This window comes from Pseudonaja textilis, chromosome 7 (assembly GCF_049901715.1).
Source record: "Pseudonaja textilis isolate UNSWEBS1 chromosome 7, rPseTex1.2, whole genome shotgun sequence".
In the NCBI taxonomy this organism is placed as follows: domain Eukaryota; kingdom Metazoa; phylum Chordata; class Lepidosauria; order Squamata; family Elapidae; genus Pseudonaja; species Pseudonaja textilis.
Genome location: NC_141996.1, coordinates 22,022,350 through 22,040,456, shown reverse-complemented (window position 1 = coordinate 22,040,456; position 18,107 = coordinate 22,022,350). Strand labels below are relative to the sequence as shown.

The 18,107-nt window shown below is 36.9% G+C and overlaps 1 protein-coding gene across 1 annotated transcript in view; it reads right to left on the bottom strand.

The window, feature by feature from the left end:
• LOC148125264 (microtubule-associated tumor suppressor candidate 2-like) overlaps positions 1 to 18,107 on the bottom strand; it is a 109,669-nt gene that overhangs the window by 13,522 nt on the left and 78,040 nt on the right. The window contains exons 2-3 of the mRNA XM_087937880.1: positions 5,695 to 8,215; positions 470 to 707 (exon numbers count right to left, since the gene is read on the bottom strand). Of these exons, the coding sequence (XP_087794006.1) occupies positions 470 to 707; positions 5,695 to 7,938 (2,482 nt within the window). The 5' untranslated portion in view covers positions 7,939 to 8,215. The remainder of the gene's footprint in view (positions 1 to 469; positions 708 to 5,694; positions 8,216 to 18,107) is intronic.

Here is an 18,107-nt window from a genome sequence, read left to right as displayed (position 1 = left end):
AAAATAGCTAATGTATTCAGTGGGGCTTTCAGATCAGATGATTAAGCAGACTTTCCCAAACCATATTCCAAAACACAAAATATACTGGTTGGAGATTATGGGAGATGATGAAAATTGTGGTTCAACACTTCTAGATGGTAACAGACAGGCAAAACTGTAGTGTAAGACAGCAGCACTAACTAGTATAGTTAGACTGATATACTAAGAAGGCAAACTTCTGATCATGTTTCAGTCCTGCCTAAATCAAACCAGACAACCAAACCAAACTACAATCGAACTCAAAGATTGGTGATTTGCTGTTATAATTAAAACATAGACTGAGTTTACTTAAGACAGACTTAATCAGACAACTTAGTGATCTAATACCCTTTGGGTACAATATTCTAAATTTCCTTTACATTGTGATTAAGTTCAGTCTATCATTATGATTTATGATTTACTAGCTCAGCCAAATAGATTAATTGATCACCTGAAGTATCAGGATGGAATAGCGTTGAACTGGGTATTGGTGCTTGAGGATGGATGCAGCTTGCTGAAGATCTTTGACTGGAAATCAAAATCCTGCTTTTTGCAGATGGCAACCTGGAAACAGCACCAAGTCCTAACTGGGGTTTAAGAATCATTGTTGAGCGATAAAAACTTGGAGGCACCTCATAGTGAGCATATGGCGGAGGACAAAAATTGTCTTTCACAGGCTTTTCTCCAACCTACAGAAATAAAAATTCATGTTTATAATTTTATCAATTATAGGCTTTTAAATTATTACCTTCATAAAAGGAAATTCAAGAAAAATACAGTAGAAATCATAATATGCATTCACTCAGCTCTTTACAAGGATTCCATTTAATGTATCTCAGCAAGATTGCTGCTGTGGTATCTGAGCAGAAATGAAAAAAATGACACACTAATATATTATAAATTGAATAAATAATATAGTACATTCATATCAAAATACTTAAATATATTTGCTTAGGAAGAAAACAAAAATTTGTCTCATGTGCACCCTGGGTTTATGTCAGAGAGATTCTATGGTCAATTCAGGAGCCATTGAAGTTTCTATGACAATAAATCCCTGCAGATTCATTGCTATGAAAGTGAAAATGATGCGAAGAGCTAATTTATGTACATTCCTACTATCTCCTCCACTGTGGGAAAAATGTGCCAGCTCCTCTTTGGGCTGATTGAAAAACAAGGGAGATGTGAATTCAAAATCTTCCCCAATTTATCCTTGAAGTGTCTTTAATAATAGGTCTTCTGGAGAATAAGAACTTCCATTAGTAGATCAATACTGAGAATAAATCTAAAGCACACATGAAAGCTTACATCTAAATAAAGAAGCATGGGATTATGCCATGCCATTGAGACACATATTAGACTATACTGTTAAGCCTGGCATTTTTAACCATGTCCATTAATAAGGCCTCTCTATTCTTTAGATAGGAAAATGAGCATTTCATGTAAAACATTTGGATAATGAAATACTACTGCAGATATTTACTAACAAGACAAGAATTAAATGATGGCATCTAATTGAACATGATAAAAGCTACATGTAGTATCATTCAATGGCTACTTGGAGACAAAATTCTTTGTGGTGGATCCTGGAGACTAAATGGTCTTCACTCCTTAAACTTGTGAGGCAATGTCAGCTTCAGATCTGCAGGAATTTCAAGTCACACATCAGGTATTTAAAGATCAATTCCAAAAGGCCATAGAAACATATACATACTTTAGTGACTAACATTATGAACAACTTCCTCATCTTCCTCATCTTCCCTAACACCTTCTCCTATTGGTATCTATAGTTTATCACCTGTGATAACTTACAATTAATGACTATAACTATGATCTATGATCTATGCCCTATCATTCTGTTGTGTATATGTACAGTGAGAGCTTGTGAACCAGAGGCAAATTCCTTGGGTGTCCAATCACATATGGCCAATAAAAAATTCTGGTCTATTCTAGTTCTTTCTCTACAGTTCCTGCTCTTTCAATTGATGGCTTAGTCTAGATATCATCACATTAATTGCAATCAAAAAGCTGGACAATTGATGTTTGACTCATTCAGGAAACTCCTTTATCTTTGAAAGCCTCATTGATATTCCACAGATTATTGTTAATTCCTGTTACATTTCCTAAACATACCACTCATCTATTTTGCTTCTACTTCCTGACATAGTTCAAAGTAACCTGCACTCTAGAATCTTGAAAACATTGGCAGAAGCTCCAATAACTCATTGACTAGAAGGAATATAGATCTAAAGAGCAGAAAAAATAGAAGACCATGTTTCTGTCCTGAGATTAGTCTAGCAGTTTCGCCTAATGTTTCCTGTAAAGGCTAAACCCGTAGAGCAATAGGAGAGGGCTTAAGTGGGAGACAATGTTATGGAAGCCTATGATCCAAAAGTTGAAGAACTTCTGAAGAATTGATTAATCTGAGCCTTGGCTCACATCCCAGGAGATAACTAAACAGAGATTCAGCCACAGCAACCTGAGGAGTCACAGGTACTGATGATTCAGTTGATTCGACTCTTGAGCCCAAGTCCATTAACAATTAAGAGAAAAAGAAGTCAAGGCTTGTACTTAAAAGGAAGAAGTTTGACACAGCCAATTAGTCAAGCAAAGAATAGAATAGAATAGAATAGAATAGAATAGAATAGAATAGAATAGAATAGAATAGAATAGAATAGAATTCGTTATCTGTCAAGTGTGATTGGACACACAAGGAATTTGTCTTCGGTACATAAGCTCTCAGTGTACATAAAAGCTGTAAGTGATAAATCAAATAGGGCTATATAAAAAAGATGATTTTTAGAATGGGCTCTTTGTGGCAAATGAATATGTTAATTTCCTATCCGTGACTGGTCTGTGGTTGGGTTATTTGGGACATGGGATTGGATGTGGATTATTCTTAGATCTTCCTAATCTTGAATTGGTCTCTCTGGCCTCATTTGCTGAAAGTAAGGTCTCTTGCCTGTTTTCTATGCAGAGAGCTTTCAGTTTGTTCTGCACTTTGTGTTACTGTGGTGAAAGATTTATAACTGCAATAAATACTTGAGTTTGTTATCAGAAGCTGGCACTGTTCGGGCAGCTGACAGCAAAGAACAGTTCTATGCGCTCCTTCTTAAGCATTTGATCCAGGCTTCTCACTCTTCCTCCCTAGATACTTGTGGGGGCAAGTGAAAATGAGGGGGTGGGCTGTTGAAGTGCTCATCACTTCCCATTATTGTGAACACAGATAAAGGCGGATGCTCACCTGTGCCATGTGTTTCAGATGGTAGATGACATGAGCACATCACAAGTCATGTTCTTTGTATGGACTGAAGGAACACACTGTTTTGTATCAGTTTGGATGCTAGATAAGAAACTGGCTGTCCTTCATCTACTTGACATGTCAGGATGTCCAGTGAAACTACACCTATCTGTTGTGAACAATAGGCTGCCACACACAGAATAACAAGATATTTTACTATACGACCCCAGATACAGTGGATATTTACAGCTGAGGTAACTTCTACACTTGTATCCTCCTTCACTGCAGCAATGGTCATTTTGAGCCAGGCTCTGCCCTTAATTATTTTCATTAAGTCTTTGGTTAATTTCAAGAAAAGTTGATGGGAGTACAATAGAAGCTCTGGTCACTACCATAATTCGTTCCATAACTTTGGCGATTTCTTCATTTTCTAATGTTCCATTTTCAGGAATTTCTGGGTCAGGGGTTGTGTTTGATCACTACTGGAGTATGTGTTCATGACCAAATTCAAAAATTTTGTGATTTCTTTTGGTCAGAATCCGATTTGGTCGTGGTCAGAAGCATTTGTGAACAGAGGTTTACTTAATGCTGCAAGGAGAATGTTGGGACAGAAGTATGATTTTGGCTCTTATTCACATATAATTTATACTTTTGGGTAAACCTAGTTTTGCAAATTGCAGGTAAATCCTTGCCTTAAAAAAATTACAGAATAATAAAGGCATTCATTTTGATAGCTAACTGCTAATCAAGTTTTCAAAAATCATTTAAATTATTGCAAGAAAAATGCCACTTGTCTAAAATTGTGGAATGGCAGTACACTTCATTAAAGTATATCTTGATATCATAATTTGCTCCAGTGGTATTAACAGTATCCACAACTTCTGAATTACTATTAACTCTAAAATGTGTTTTGGATTATTCCAAATCAACTCAAATAGACAATTAGAGAATATTGCTAAGTTGAATGTTACTTATTTGCAGATACTGGAGTAACAATTCAACAATTAAGAGTTTTAAAGACTGTTAGGAATGTTTCTTACAATATTAAGATGAGATTAAGACAAAATATTTTCTTTCATGACTACTGGGCACTTCTGAGAACATCAGTAACATTCACAGTTGATAAAGAAAAGAAGAGTGGAAATAATATAATTTCCATTCTCCTTGTTCTTTCCCAGACAGAGGCCATTGAAGAATATATAAATATTTTTTCTGAGATATAATATATCTGATAATACAGCCAAGGGCTACAAGATCTAGGCTGTAAATATGAACATCCCCGAACAGTGAGAATACACTTTTTTCCTCTGCTGTCACCTAGTGGTTATACAGATGTTTGCAGTTAAATATGCTTGTCCTGAATTCTATTTCCTGTCAGAATACCCAAAACTGTTTTGCGTTTGATTTCATTCAAATTGTTTGAGTTTCTTTCAGCTGGACTACAGCCGACCCAAAACAGGTGAACCAAACTTTCATCAATGCAGTATTTTGTATCAAATATGAAACAACCCTCTTTTTCTATTCATGTACATTCCACATTGTTGGGACTTTTCAATGTCCCAGGCACTATGTTAGGTAAGTTAAATCAACATAAAAATAGTAGACATCCCCTGTCTACTATTTAGAAAACTGGTTTTGATGGCAGCTTGAGACCATTAGTTTTAAAAGCTAATGTCAAAGCTTTGATTTAAATTCAAAAACAGTTGGCAGTTGGAGAAAGAGATACAGATTGAACCAGTCAAGTGGAGCAAGCCTGCTGGTAAATTGCTGTAAATAGTTTCTGAATAATTCATTTCACTCTCTTTTTTTTTTTTTTAAAAAAAGGACTATTTTAAAACTTGCTTTTCAGAGCAAGAGAATTTTCCAGCCATATTTACATCAGTGTTGTTTTTGTACTGTGTTGTTTTTGTACTGTGAAATCAAATATATCAGCCTCAAATTTTGTGACAATTTTCCTAAAAGGAAACAGATTTATAGCAACAGCAATAGCATTTAGACTTATATACCACTTCACAGTGCTTTACAACCCTCTCTAAGCGGTTTACAGAGTCAGCCCATTGGCCCCAACAATCTGGGTCCTCATTTTACCCACCTCGGAAGGATGGAAGGTTGAGTCAACCTTGAGCCTGTTGGGATTTGAACTGCCAAATTGCAGGCAGCTGGCAGGCAGCAGAAGTGGCCTACAGTACTGCACTCTAGTCATTGTACCACCGTGGCTCATAAAGAAACATGAGATAGTAAAGAACATTTATTTCACCATACTTACCCAATATCTTGAGTTTTCCATGTCATTGTGATTCTATGTACTTTTTCAAGAAAAAAAATCTACAGATATTAAAATTGAATATTTGAAATATTATCAAAGATCTCAACAGATACACATTTATTTACTTCAATAGTTTGGGTATTTATTTATTTATTTTTTAAAAAGGACTTACCTCCTGGAAAAACTTTTCACCCATTGGTCCAAACTGATGGTCTGAAGATTTAATGCCAGATACTACAAATCCAGAACTATAAATCTGAGGCTTCTGAAAGTCAGTTTTAAATTTTTCGTAGAAAACATTGCCTGGTTTGAGGTCTCCATCATTTAACATTTTCTGTTCATTTGCCAGTCCACAAGCAGGGGGCATGCAAGACAATCCAGACTGATCGAGCTGTCTGATTGCCTGAGGGTTCCTTCTAATGTAAGTTATTATTTTAGGCCTCACATGTTTGGGCTTGGGAATGGCAGGAGTTTCAAGCTTATCTTCAGGCTTCTCCATATCCTCGTTCTCACCATTATAACTGGCTGGTAGGGGCCCTTTGGAGTTTATAAGGATTGGCTTAGGGATCCCACTATTAGATGTAGTTTTATTAGGCACTTTAGGGGATAGGCTAAATAACTGGGTGCTCTCAGTGGCAGGTAGGGTTGCAGAACAAGATGGCAGCTTGTCAACATGAAGCGCACAAAGTTCCTTCAAGCTGCCGTTTGACACTGTGCTGTGGCTACTGGCATTCACAGTTGCAGAAGGGCGCAAAGGTGTTTGGGGATATAAGGTTTCACTTTGTGCTATTATTTTACAGCTTTCTGGTGCATTGTTTGAATGCTGTTTCTTTTCATTAACTGTCTTCTTGCTCTGAACTGAAAAATTTGTGGTTTCTAAATCACTGTCCACAAGGCTAAAATTTACTGAGATATTTTCTGCATTTTGTGGTTTGGGAGCTTTCAAATCAGACTGGACAGTTATAACATCTTCACCAGGTCCTTTGAGTAGAATCTGTTTATTTTCATAGTTATTCAGATGTTTGCTGTCTATCACATTAACGCTATCCATAAAAGACATGTGCCCATTAACTGCTGGAATACAACTTGTGCTACCAATGTGTGGGTTTTCATTCCTTCTTGACGTCAATTTATCAACATGTATAGTATCATCATCAGGAGCTGAAATAGAGTCTATCTCTTTTACAGCTCTATATTCCCCATTTGCTTTGCTTGCTGCTTTGCTGTTACTGTAATTATTTCCTTTTCTTAAATCTGGAGAGCCATTCTCCCTTATCAGACTTCCATTAATGGAATCAAATCCTTCATTTAAAAACAGATCCTCTTTTGGCAACTGATGTAATTTGGTCTTGTGTATTTCTGTCTCCATATCCTTTTGATGCTGTACCACCACATTATTTTCTTCTGCTGGACCTCCAACAAATTCAAATAACATAACCTTGTTTGTCTTTTGCTCACCCACATGCTTAGGCTGTGAAGACAGAAGACACTTCGCCTCCCCTTTTCCTCTCTTACCACTTTGATGATCCATATGTGCTTCTGGTTTCCGAAGTTCATTGGATTTAACAGTTAAATGTAGGTCAACAGCAGCATGATGCGGAGGGCCTTGTTTGTTGGCATTTGGTATATTATCCACACCTGATTGTATGGCTGGGGCACTTGCTCTTTCCATTTCTGAGGTAGACGAATATTTAAGATAAGGTATAGTGCTTCCTTCTGATACACCATCAGTTGGACGAAACACCATACCTAAAAAATGGTCTCTTGATGTTTTCTGAGATTTTTCTATGTCCCCACTCAAATGATGTGAAGTGTTGATGGAATCCAGGGATACAGAAAGCAAGCGTTTACCTGATACACGGCCAACAAATTCTTTTTCTGTTTTAGCCATAAGTTTTCTTGATCTCCCCAAAGAAAGGCGTTTTATTCCTTCTGGCTCAACACTTCTAAGTGTTTTTTCCTTGGAAACATGCTGAATAAGATCAGCGTCGCTTTTTGAAAGTACTACTGAAAAGTTATCACTTGTATTGATCCTCAGATTGGACAAACTGTGTCCTCGGCTAATGGTGACTAGCTTTGAAGTGTCCTTAAGCCCTTCAGGCCTACAATCAGCATGCAATTTCTTGCTGATGGTAGAAGACAATATAAACTCTGATTCACCAGTGGTGCCCTGAAGATTGTTCCTCTGACAGTCTAACTGTCTGTTAGTTTCTTGCTTACTGGTGTGTAAGCAAGCAGATTCTCCTGAAATATTGCTTGTCCTTATTGCTGTTCCAGGGGTTCTGATGTCTGATATGATTTGATTGGCATTTGTGTCTCCTACAGACACCATGTGTTCATTGTTGTTTTTCATCTCATTTCTGTTGGTCTGTAATAGATTGTAACATGATTTGTTGGGAACTAACGGTGCACTCATTTTCAGATTTCAAGTGGCCACGTCTTCCACAGTCTACTGAAAGGAAATGGTATCTGTGCCAGCCACTATCCGAGCATGCTTTTCTTAAGACGACTCCAGTCATAAACTTGTCAACCAAAAAAATTTCTTTTTTAGACCAGTCAAGTCCATTGTCAATAACATGACTCAGTCATTATTATATCAGAATGTAAAGCAAAGAATTTTCCATAAATAAAGATTCAATAAGTGCAAAAAACATCCATTGGAGCAACTCTAAAAATGCAACAATCCACAGAATCTGTAACAGAAAAAAAAATCAGAATTATTTTAGTTTATACCATCTGAGAATTAGAAGTCTGCACCAGAACAAAGTTGCTATTAACTAACTCTCTCATTATTTTAAAACAGACTGATACATCTGGAAAAATTCACTTTCTTTAGCAATAAAAAGCAAAATTACTAAAAGAGCAATAAACTGTGGTAACTAAGAGTGTGCATTGCAAGCAAGGGAGACTCCATGAAAGTCTTAATCTAATACTCAATTCACCAAATAACTTTAGACAAGATTGTTTCAATATTAGTTTTAGTCCCTGTTTATAAAATAGAAATGTTCCTTCCAATAGGAAGCTGGAACAACAGTGGAGATGAGCAATTGCCCTCATGGATTTTTTTTTTGTGGATTTCCCAGAGACATAAAGTTGATTAGTGCATGAATCAATTATTGATTACTGTACAATTATATACTTGTGTTTTATCCTTGTAAGCTGCCCAGAGTCACCAAGAGTGAGTTGGGCAGCAATATAAATTTTCTTCATAAATAATAATAAATAAGATATTGGACTTTGGTCTGATTCATTATGAGTCTTTCTTTTTTTTTTTTATGACATTAGGATAGTAACATGACATTTAATAGGACACTGCTGTTGTAAGGATTTATTAAATCTATGTAAAGCACATTAACCACTTTTTAAAAAGCCCATAAATGCTAAGCATTTCTGTATAGATTTTGATCCCACAACCCACAGATAATCCTACCATAATTAAGGTATGTTCTTAGCAAAGTATATGGGCTGAGATGCATTACACATGCATCTAATACTTATGAAGATTAGTGAACATTTCATTCCTATAATGCTTAATTAATTAAATTAAGGAAACTGAACCCAAAATAGGTATTTCATTTAAAGTTTTTTAAAATATTTTTCCTCTAAATATTCTTTAGGATATTAATTTTAAATAAATGTTGTGACCTGTCTTAAATGTTAATAATAATAATTAAACTAATAGTATAGAGCTCCTATGGGAAACTACATTATTACTCATTCTTTAAAAGGAACAAGAACTACTTCGGACTAAATAAAACGAGGAAAATAATCTTGCCTTTTTTGTATGCTTTTTTCCCCCAACTTTCTTTTTTAAATAGTATTTTTTTACAACAGGGTGTCCCAACCTTTTCTATACCCTGCACCCCTAGATTGCTTCTGATATATTTTTGCATCCCTTACAAAAATAAATAATCCTATGCATATAATTATGCATATACATTATAATTTTGAAACTTCTAAACTCAAGTTTTCACACCCTTTGGAATATTGTCTTGCACCCCCAGGGGATATTACCCCTGATTTCCAAAGTATAGAAATAACTATTTTTCCAGTGCTAAATCAATGTATCCTTTTTCTGTTGTTTAACGGAACAGCTTCATTTGTGACATGAACTGAATCACTTCGGCTAGAAAGCAGGTGTTGTAATTCGCTGGTAGCTGGTGCAGACGGCAGCAGAGTCAGACAGTGAGGAAGAAAGGTTGTCAAGCCCAAAATTGACATAAGTGTAGCCATTTTAGTTAGTCTTAGTATATATTCTTTTTCTTACTTTCTCTGTGGCAGTCATCGGGGGAAGGGTTCCGGGCTTGCCACATTTCTAAGGGGGGAGGAGTGGAGATAAAGAGAGTTGTTTTGGCTAGGTGATCTTTCTTCCCATGGGAAACAAGCTGTCTGTGGTTGAGGTGGAGATTTATGTGACTTTGGGGGATTGTTTCTAACTTGTAATATTGTGGGATTATTCTGGTTTGTGTCCAGTCAGGGAGTCTGGAGAGGACTTGGATGAGGGTCCTGTGTCTGATGCAGGGATGGGGCCAGGACCACCTGGGAGGGTGCTGCTTCTGGAGCTTTTGGAGTCTGGCAGCAGTGAAGCAGAGAACCCAGGGGAGCCTGTTCCCAGTGCGCATGTGCGCAGAGCTCCTAGAAGGCGAGAGCAGCTGAAACAGAAGGGGCGACTCTGGAGTAAGGCTGGGAGGTGATTACCCCTCCCAAAAGTGATAAAAGTCAGACCCTCAATGACAAACTTTTTGCAGGAGGCAAAGTAGTTCGATAGATTCTGAGTCCTCCTTGAAGCTCTATGTACTCTGGTCAGTTTTTCCTGGTACTTTGGTTAGTTTCTGTTGTAATGAATTTGAATACTTCTGTTTTTGGAAGCATTCCACAGCACTGAAAGGCATGTGGTTATCTTGGGGGACTGTTTAAGATTAGTTCTGGCTGGAAATGAAAGTAATTCCTAGCATTGCATTAAATTAGGTTTTGCTTTTAAAACAAGTTTGTGTTTCATTACATTTGACGAAGCCTGGGTCAGAACAGCAGATGACTGTGAGTTCAAATCCCACCTTAGCTATAAAAGCCAACTGGTGACCTTGAGCCAGTCACTCTCTCTTAGCCCAACTTACCTCACATGGCTGTTGTTATGGGAAAAATAGGAGGAGGAAGATATAACAGTAATAGCAGCAAAATCTGATCAATCTACACTAGGAAATAAATCTCAGGAGCTTTTGTTAGCATATATCAAAACCAAGATAAATTGTATTAGCTCAAAATTTAATAGATTTTTTTAAATTTAAATATAAATTTGCCAAATCATTATTTCATGAACCAATGTATAAACTAAAGTTACATATCTGCAATTTTTATTGTAATTTATCCTTTCAAAACAGCATGCACAAATGTGTAAATTAGAGAAGAACATCTTACTTTTGAGTAGTTTTGCATATTGATGTACAAAACACACAATAGTAATTCTTAAATTCTTAAATCAGATAAAATTACATACAATAGAAGAAATGACTACAGAGGTGAGAATTTTCAAATAGACAGAAGTAGAATTAGAATGATATGTATGCATGCTTGAAAAAGAGGGAGAGAAACAGAAAAAACCCATAGTTGATAAATTTGCCCATCTGTGCCAATAGTTGTTGCTGTTGTTCAGATTTTAATCTGAAAAAGAGAAGGATTCTGAGCTTCTCTCTATGGATCACTAACACCATCTGCTACAAAGCCATTCTCATCTATTTTTAAAAACAAAAACAAAAAGGCACACTTTCTTACAGTTGCAGACCTTCAACACAACATTAGTAGCAAGGGAAACTATGAGCATCAAAGCTAAGGGACACACTCCCTTTGAAAGAAAAGTGTTGAATTTTTACACTTTTTTCTTGGTACTCAGAAGATTCACCTTTCATTTTTCTACCCCTTGAAAATAATAAAAGTCTCAATTCTTTTAGTGACCTATCAATTGGGTGTCTTTTTCAGAATTGTAAGGTGAATGAAATCTTTGATACTAGTTTTAGTTAGAGCATTTTATCCTCTGTTGTTCATTCTAAAGCTATTAATTAAAGGGATCATATTAATTATTTGTATTGGAATTTTTCTTACGGGACAGCAGATCAATCCAATACACAAGCAACCACTCAGGATGTAAATAGACTCTTAACTGGGTGTCATGGAAGTGCCAAAGGCAACAGTCGGAGAAGGCTAAAGAAAAAGTACTAGACAACAGATGGTTTGATTCAAATCACAACAATGAATTCCAATTATAGCTTTTCCCCTCTTTTCTTCTCATCCTCTCATTTGGAATTCCAGAAATTGAACATTTAAAATAAGATAATTAATTTCAGGGTAACATTTTAAGTATATCTGTCCCTTTAGTAGTAGAGATATTTTTATTTGGTATAAGCAGTTTTTTTCCACACACAAAAACAATGCCTTTTCAAATGTAGGTATATGATATTACTTTGTTCTTTCATGAGATTTATATCCTGTCTTCCCCCATTCTCCCCAGTTGCTTAAGATGACTTATATGGGATGCTCTTTATTTACACAACAATTGCTTTGTAGGGTCAATTGGACCTAAAGAGGATAACAGCCTCCAATCTAACCAGTCAATTTTCTTGGACTCTCCTAACTATGTTCCATTTACCACAATAACAAATTGAAAGAACCAGCCTAATCATTTAGTGCCTGTGAAAGTATATTGTTGATATTAGATGCATGGTTGGGTTCTATGAGGTGGGTTTTTAAAATATTTTATGCCATATATAGTCTTCTTATCTTAGATAGGGTGGGTTACTTATATTCCAAACCTTCCCATCTAGATTACGGCAATGCATCATTCACATGATGCGAATGCAACAAACTTCAAAAAGCCATAGATTTCATTGTTTTCCAGAATATGGCTTCTGTTCCAGTCTTGAACCAGATTTAACCATCTTCATTTACTCAACTTTAGTCCCTAAAAATGAGCCCACTAATGGTTTGCTTTTTAAATTCAGAAAGCCCTTTCTTTCTGCCTTGTGCTGTTGTGCTCTTGGGGTATGATTACAGTCCTTCTCTTGGTTATTCTCAAGTAAAGCGTAGCTCCTAGTTATAAATCTTTTTAGTGGTGGTGCTCAAGATAGAGAAAGTCTCATCATTGTTTAAATTTCACTTTAACATTTGTTCTTCATATTCTAAAGTCTTAATTGCATTTTTCATGTACCATATTTTTGTTATATTGCAGTTGCAACTTGCTTTGTTTCTTATGAATACCATCCTGAGAACAAGAAACTTTTCACATTGTTTTTGAGACTCAAATGTCCTATGTTTTACTAGCCTTGCATACTTTTACTTCAATTGATTGGACTATCCTTTTGGTAACATCTTGCATCTTTTCATATCCTTAGGCCTAATGCAGTACAAACTTTACATATAAATTATCTGCTCAATTCAATGGACAACACCTCTCAGGTTCACGCAAGGCTGATTTCACTGAGTAATGGAAGGAAGTAAAGAATTATATAATAGCTAAAGACTGGCATATAATTTCGGCAAATGAATCCGAAATAAGAACTCACTAACAATAATCCATTAGTGATTTTCTGCTTTTCTATGATAACTGCCAAGGGATGCAGAGAGCTTGTTCCTTTCATCAAATTGACAGTTGAAATCACAACATCATACTGTTCCCCTTATAAATGGGTGTGAAATGTAATGATGCAAAAAGAGTGAGGCTTGTATCATGAAGATGTAAAGCCTGTTTTTTTTTTCATTCTGCCTCCCTTTGTAGACCTCCTTATTCTGCCTAATTGAGAGGCCAGAATCCTGCTTCCCAAATGATGGATCCAGCCCTATGATTTTGAACTTTTTCTCTGGAGGCATGTTTTGTACATGAGAAGGAAGACTGATGGCATTAAATAGAACTCTGTCCTAAATTTCCCTCTAAGGCAGGAGTGCCAAACTCAAGGCCCAGGGGCCTGTGGGGGGGTGCTTAAATCTGGCCTGGGGGCCACTCTGGAAACAGTGAAGGACTGGCCCGTAGTGCCTCTGCCAGTGAATACAGAGCTCAGGAGGGCCACAGGAGGGTTGCAAGAGGCTGTCACAGCTAGAAACGGAGCTTGGGAGGGTCAGATGCAGGCCCTCCCAAGCTCCGTTTTCATTGGCAGAGGGTTGTAGGAGGCCGTTGCAGCTGGAAACTGAGCTTGGGAGCCTGTTTTTGTTGACAGAGTGCTTGGGCCATCACAGGCGTCCCTTACACGAGTCAAGTCGAGATGGCCACACCCACCCTGGCCATGCCCACTCCACCCTCCCCAAGGTCAAACACAACGCTGGTGCAGCCCTTAATGAAATGGAGTTTGACAGCCCTGCTCTAAGGGATGGCCTCCGTAGACACGTTTTACTACACAATGGCTGTAAAAGAAAACAGGAAGGGGGATGTACCCAGATTAAAAAGGCAAGATCATACATGAAGAGACACATCAGAAGTACTTCTAGCCTACCATCCTGTTATTTACTGTCTTCTGTTACATCCGTGATGGCAAACCTATGGCATGCATGCCACAGATGGCACACAGAGCCATTTGTGCTGGCACGTGAGCTGCAGGAAAACTCACCTCACTGTGCATGTATGTTCGGCTGGTTTGAGGCCTTTTTTGGCCTCTCAAAGGCTTGAGGAAGGCTTCTTCGGGCTTCTACAAGCTCTGTAGGCCGAAATCTAGCCCCATTTCATCACTTTCTGTTTTTCTGAAAATACAGGAAGTGACGACATTGAGCTAGATTTCAGTCTACAAAGCTTGTAGAAGCCTGAAGAAGCCTTCCTCAAACCTTTGGGAGGCTGAAAAAGGCCTCAAACCTCCCCAAAATCAGCTGAGACTGCAGTGCAGGTAAGGGGATGGGGGGATTGCGCACGCATGTGTAGGGGGCATGAGGGGCGCACATTGCCTTCTGGGCGCTGGCACGCAAGTGCAAGCATGCAATCACGCACACAATGTTTGGCACAGGAGCTCAAAAAGGTTAGCCACCACTGTGCTAGATAGTTATGAGAAATTTGCACGCAACAGAATGAAATAGTTCACACTTATCCTTGTTCTCCCAGTCTCTGTTTTTTGCTGCCCAAGGATAACTTGTTTAAGATATAACATATTTCTGGACAAAGTAAATTGCTGTGATTTAGGCACTGCATTCCTGTTAATTCTTCTTTTCAGAGTTACTTCAGCCTTGGGCAATACACTAAAAATGACAAATTGCCTATGACTTTGAATTCACTTTAAGCCAAGGAAGTTGTGTTGTTACCAGAAACACATTTAGAAGCTTTCTTATATAAAAATGCATTCAACATGTAGGCATCTTTGTCAAAGAGAAGACTTTTTGAGCAAATTTGGAGATCCTTGTTAATCTAACACAAATCAGTCACAGATTCATCCACCAATACAGTCCAACTTGTCTTCTGCTTTTTCTGCATTGTACTATGCTGTTTAGCCCTGACTAAACCTGTAACTGACACTGTATTTACCTGAATGTAACATTAGATTTTTCCTGAATAATTTAACTTTGAGAGTTAAATTATCTCAGAGGGTCTGAAAATTAATAATGTGGTACATTTACCTTATGTTTAAAGGTATTGAAGATTCTACTCTAAATACATAGTCAGAGTATTATAAAAATATAAATACATATGTGAATACATTTATATATGTAAATACTTATTCAGAAAAATATGACGAAATTAGCTAATGTACAAATGTACATATTCTGGATAAGACATGTCACAACTGTCATTTTGAAATTACTATCTAATGAAGTTTACACTTTGAGTGGTGAATAGTTTGCAGATTGTTAGCTTCCAGTTAGCCATACATTTTTCATTTATGGTACAACTCATAGTGGTGTTCCAGAACACGGAACAGATGCAGCTTGTAACAGATGACTCAGACACAGAAGAGTCCAGTTTAACATCGTTTGCATGGTTTCAAATGGCTTCAAATTATAGTTGTCTCTTGGCTCTGGGATCACATGGAATTTTAGATCAAAACAAATCATTTAATTACAATCATAAGGCCAGATGTAGTAGAAAATGTAAAACAATAAGTAACATAGGATCCTAATTAATGGATGTCCAGATTGTAGCACAAAACTGACAATTTAGGAGTATATTTTGGCTCCTTGTAAGTAGAAATCACGCTCCCTGTCTGAATTTTTCCCCCAAGATGAGATAAATGAAAGTCTGCCTAAGATCCTTATATAAGGAGCAACATTTTAGCAAATGGCTTAGAGTTTCTGCTGGACCATCACCAAATGAACATAAACATCTCTTAAAAACTCCAAAAAGGAGGTTTTAAAGGCACTGCATTCAGCCTTGAAAATGGGAACTTCAATATAATTTATGACAATAATGATGGGAAGAAGAACATTTTCCTGTCAATCATCCAATAGATATACTTACAAAAATCCAATCAGTTTGATTCAGATGTAGTCTATGTAATGAAGAAAATTCAATGAAACATCAACTAGTAATTAATTTAAATCATATTGACTCCAAATATCAGTCTTCATGACTATGATGTTCTACATGGTTATTGGACTTCAGCTTAGAAGACCCACAGATTGTAAAAGCATCGTAAAAAAATATTTGAAAACACCCAGGTTGGGGAAAGCTATCTAGTACTACTGTGCAGCCTGGGGTTTCTAAGGACTTTTTAGAAGTTCAGTGCGAGGCACCACCTCAGATTTTTTTTTAAAAAATCCTTTTAATAAGAAATATATTAAAATGAGAAGCATGAATAGTTTTATTTTCTTACCCTCCCTTAACAGGCAAAGTAATTGCACTACATTCCACCAAGAATGCCTCCCTCCGAGCCTTGATAACATAGATAAGTTATTCACTTTTAGATCGCAAGGCAAGAACTTTTAATATTCTGTCTTCAACTTTTTCTATTCTGATTTCTGTCTAAATCACCTTTAAGACTGGGGAACTACCAGAGGACTGGAAAAAAAACTGATGTGATTCCCATTGTTAAAAAAAGGGAGATTAAAAACAGATCCAGGAAAACACAGACCAATCAGCTTGACATCAATAGAGCCTTGACATCAATCAAGCAACAAATCTGCAAGCATCTAGACAGAGGTCTCCAAATTTGGCAACTTTAAGACTTGTGGATTTCAACTCCCAGAACTCCTAGCTGGAGAATTCTGGGAACTGAAGTCCACAAGTCTTAAAGTTGCCAAGTTTGGAGACCCCTGATCTAGAAGCAAGCAAAGTTCTAACCAGAAGCCAACATGCCTTTGTCAAAAACAGATCATGCCAACCACATCTTCTTTCCTTCTATGACAAAGTGACTAAATTAGTGGACCGGTGAAATGCAGTGGACATGGTATATTTGCAGATTACAACAAGAGCTTAAATTTACACAGATCTATTTCTAATCCTATGTACTTCTTAATTTTAGAGTTCAATCATCGAACCATCAAATTTCTGGGAAACCCAACTGCAGAATAACCTTGGGTGGCTTCATTACTGAAAAAATAGCAAAACTAGTACTGTATCACATAAAAGAACATCAATTACCTGGAAAGAACAAATCCAAAGGCATTTATACATACCATGACTTAAGGGACCTGACTGCATACTGGGTGGAAGAGTCACCATGACCACGAAGAGTCACCATCATAGCAAGACTTGGCAACAAATTAAATAATGTTCTATCAATTGTCCACTCTTTCAGGTTTCTTATTTTGAGAAAATATTAAGCAATAAGAGAGGAAACTTCTTCAGTAGTATTTGGTACTCCACTCCCCAACAAACCATAATAGAAAGGAAACTGACAGAGAAGAAAATATTTCAGTTTCATTGCCTCCTTTATTTCTCTTGCCCATGAATGACATGGCTGTAACCCATGGTCTGAAAATGGCCTGTGGAAACTCTAATGCATCCATATGTACATGTGCATTAGACTGTGTGTGTGTGCATTTGACTCTAACACTTCAAGGGCACAGAGAAGGACCATTCTCCTTGTGCAAGCATTCTTGCTAAACACTGCAATGAATGTGACCCAAAAGCACAAAAGTATGTGTTAAATCTTGTATTCACAGCTAGAAACCTGCACATTTATATTTCCTATAGAATATTTTTTAAACAATGCAATGTTCAGTTCATGAATTGTTCCAAGTGTAGGATATGATGGGATGTGAATATTTGAAATAAATATAGGTAAGGATCCTTTTCTGTAACAAGATGAAATATGCAGTTGTTTTAATTGTGTATGGGTGGGTGGTTGTTTTTGTAGTCCTGATTAGTGTTTTAATTGCTTTTTCTACAGTACATGTTTTGAACTTCAATGCTTGAGCTAATCATATATGAGCTTTCATCTACTTTTTCTACTTTATTCTGTGGTTCTCTATTCCCAGGACAAACATAGCAGAAGTCTTTTATCTTAGCCTGTAGGAAAAGTAAGTTTCATAACTAACCGGAAGCTATAATCCAGGTTTGATTGCAGAATAGAGTAAAACAGTGAAGGAAAGTACAACAAATGTTGAAACTTGTAGAAATTTCATAGCATAAAATTAACCTATTTAGAAAGTATTTTTGTGCATAAATGTACCTATTTATATTAT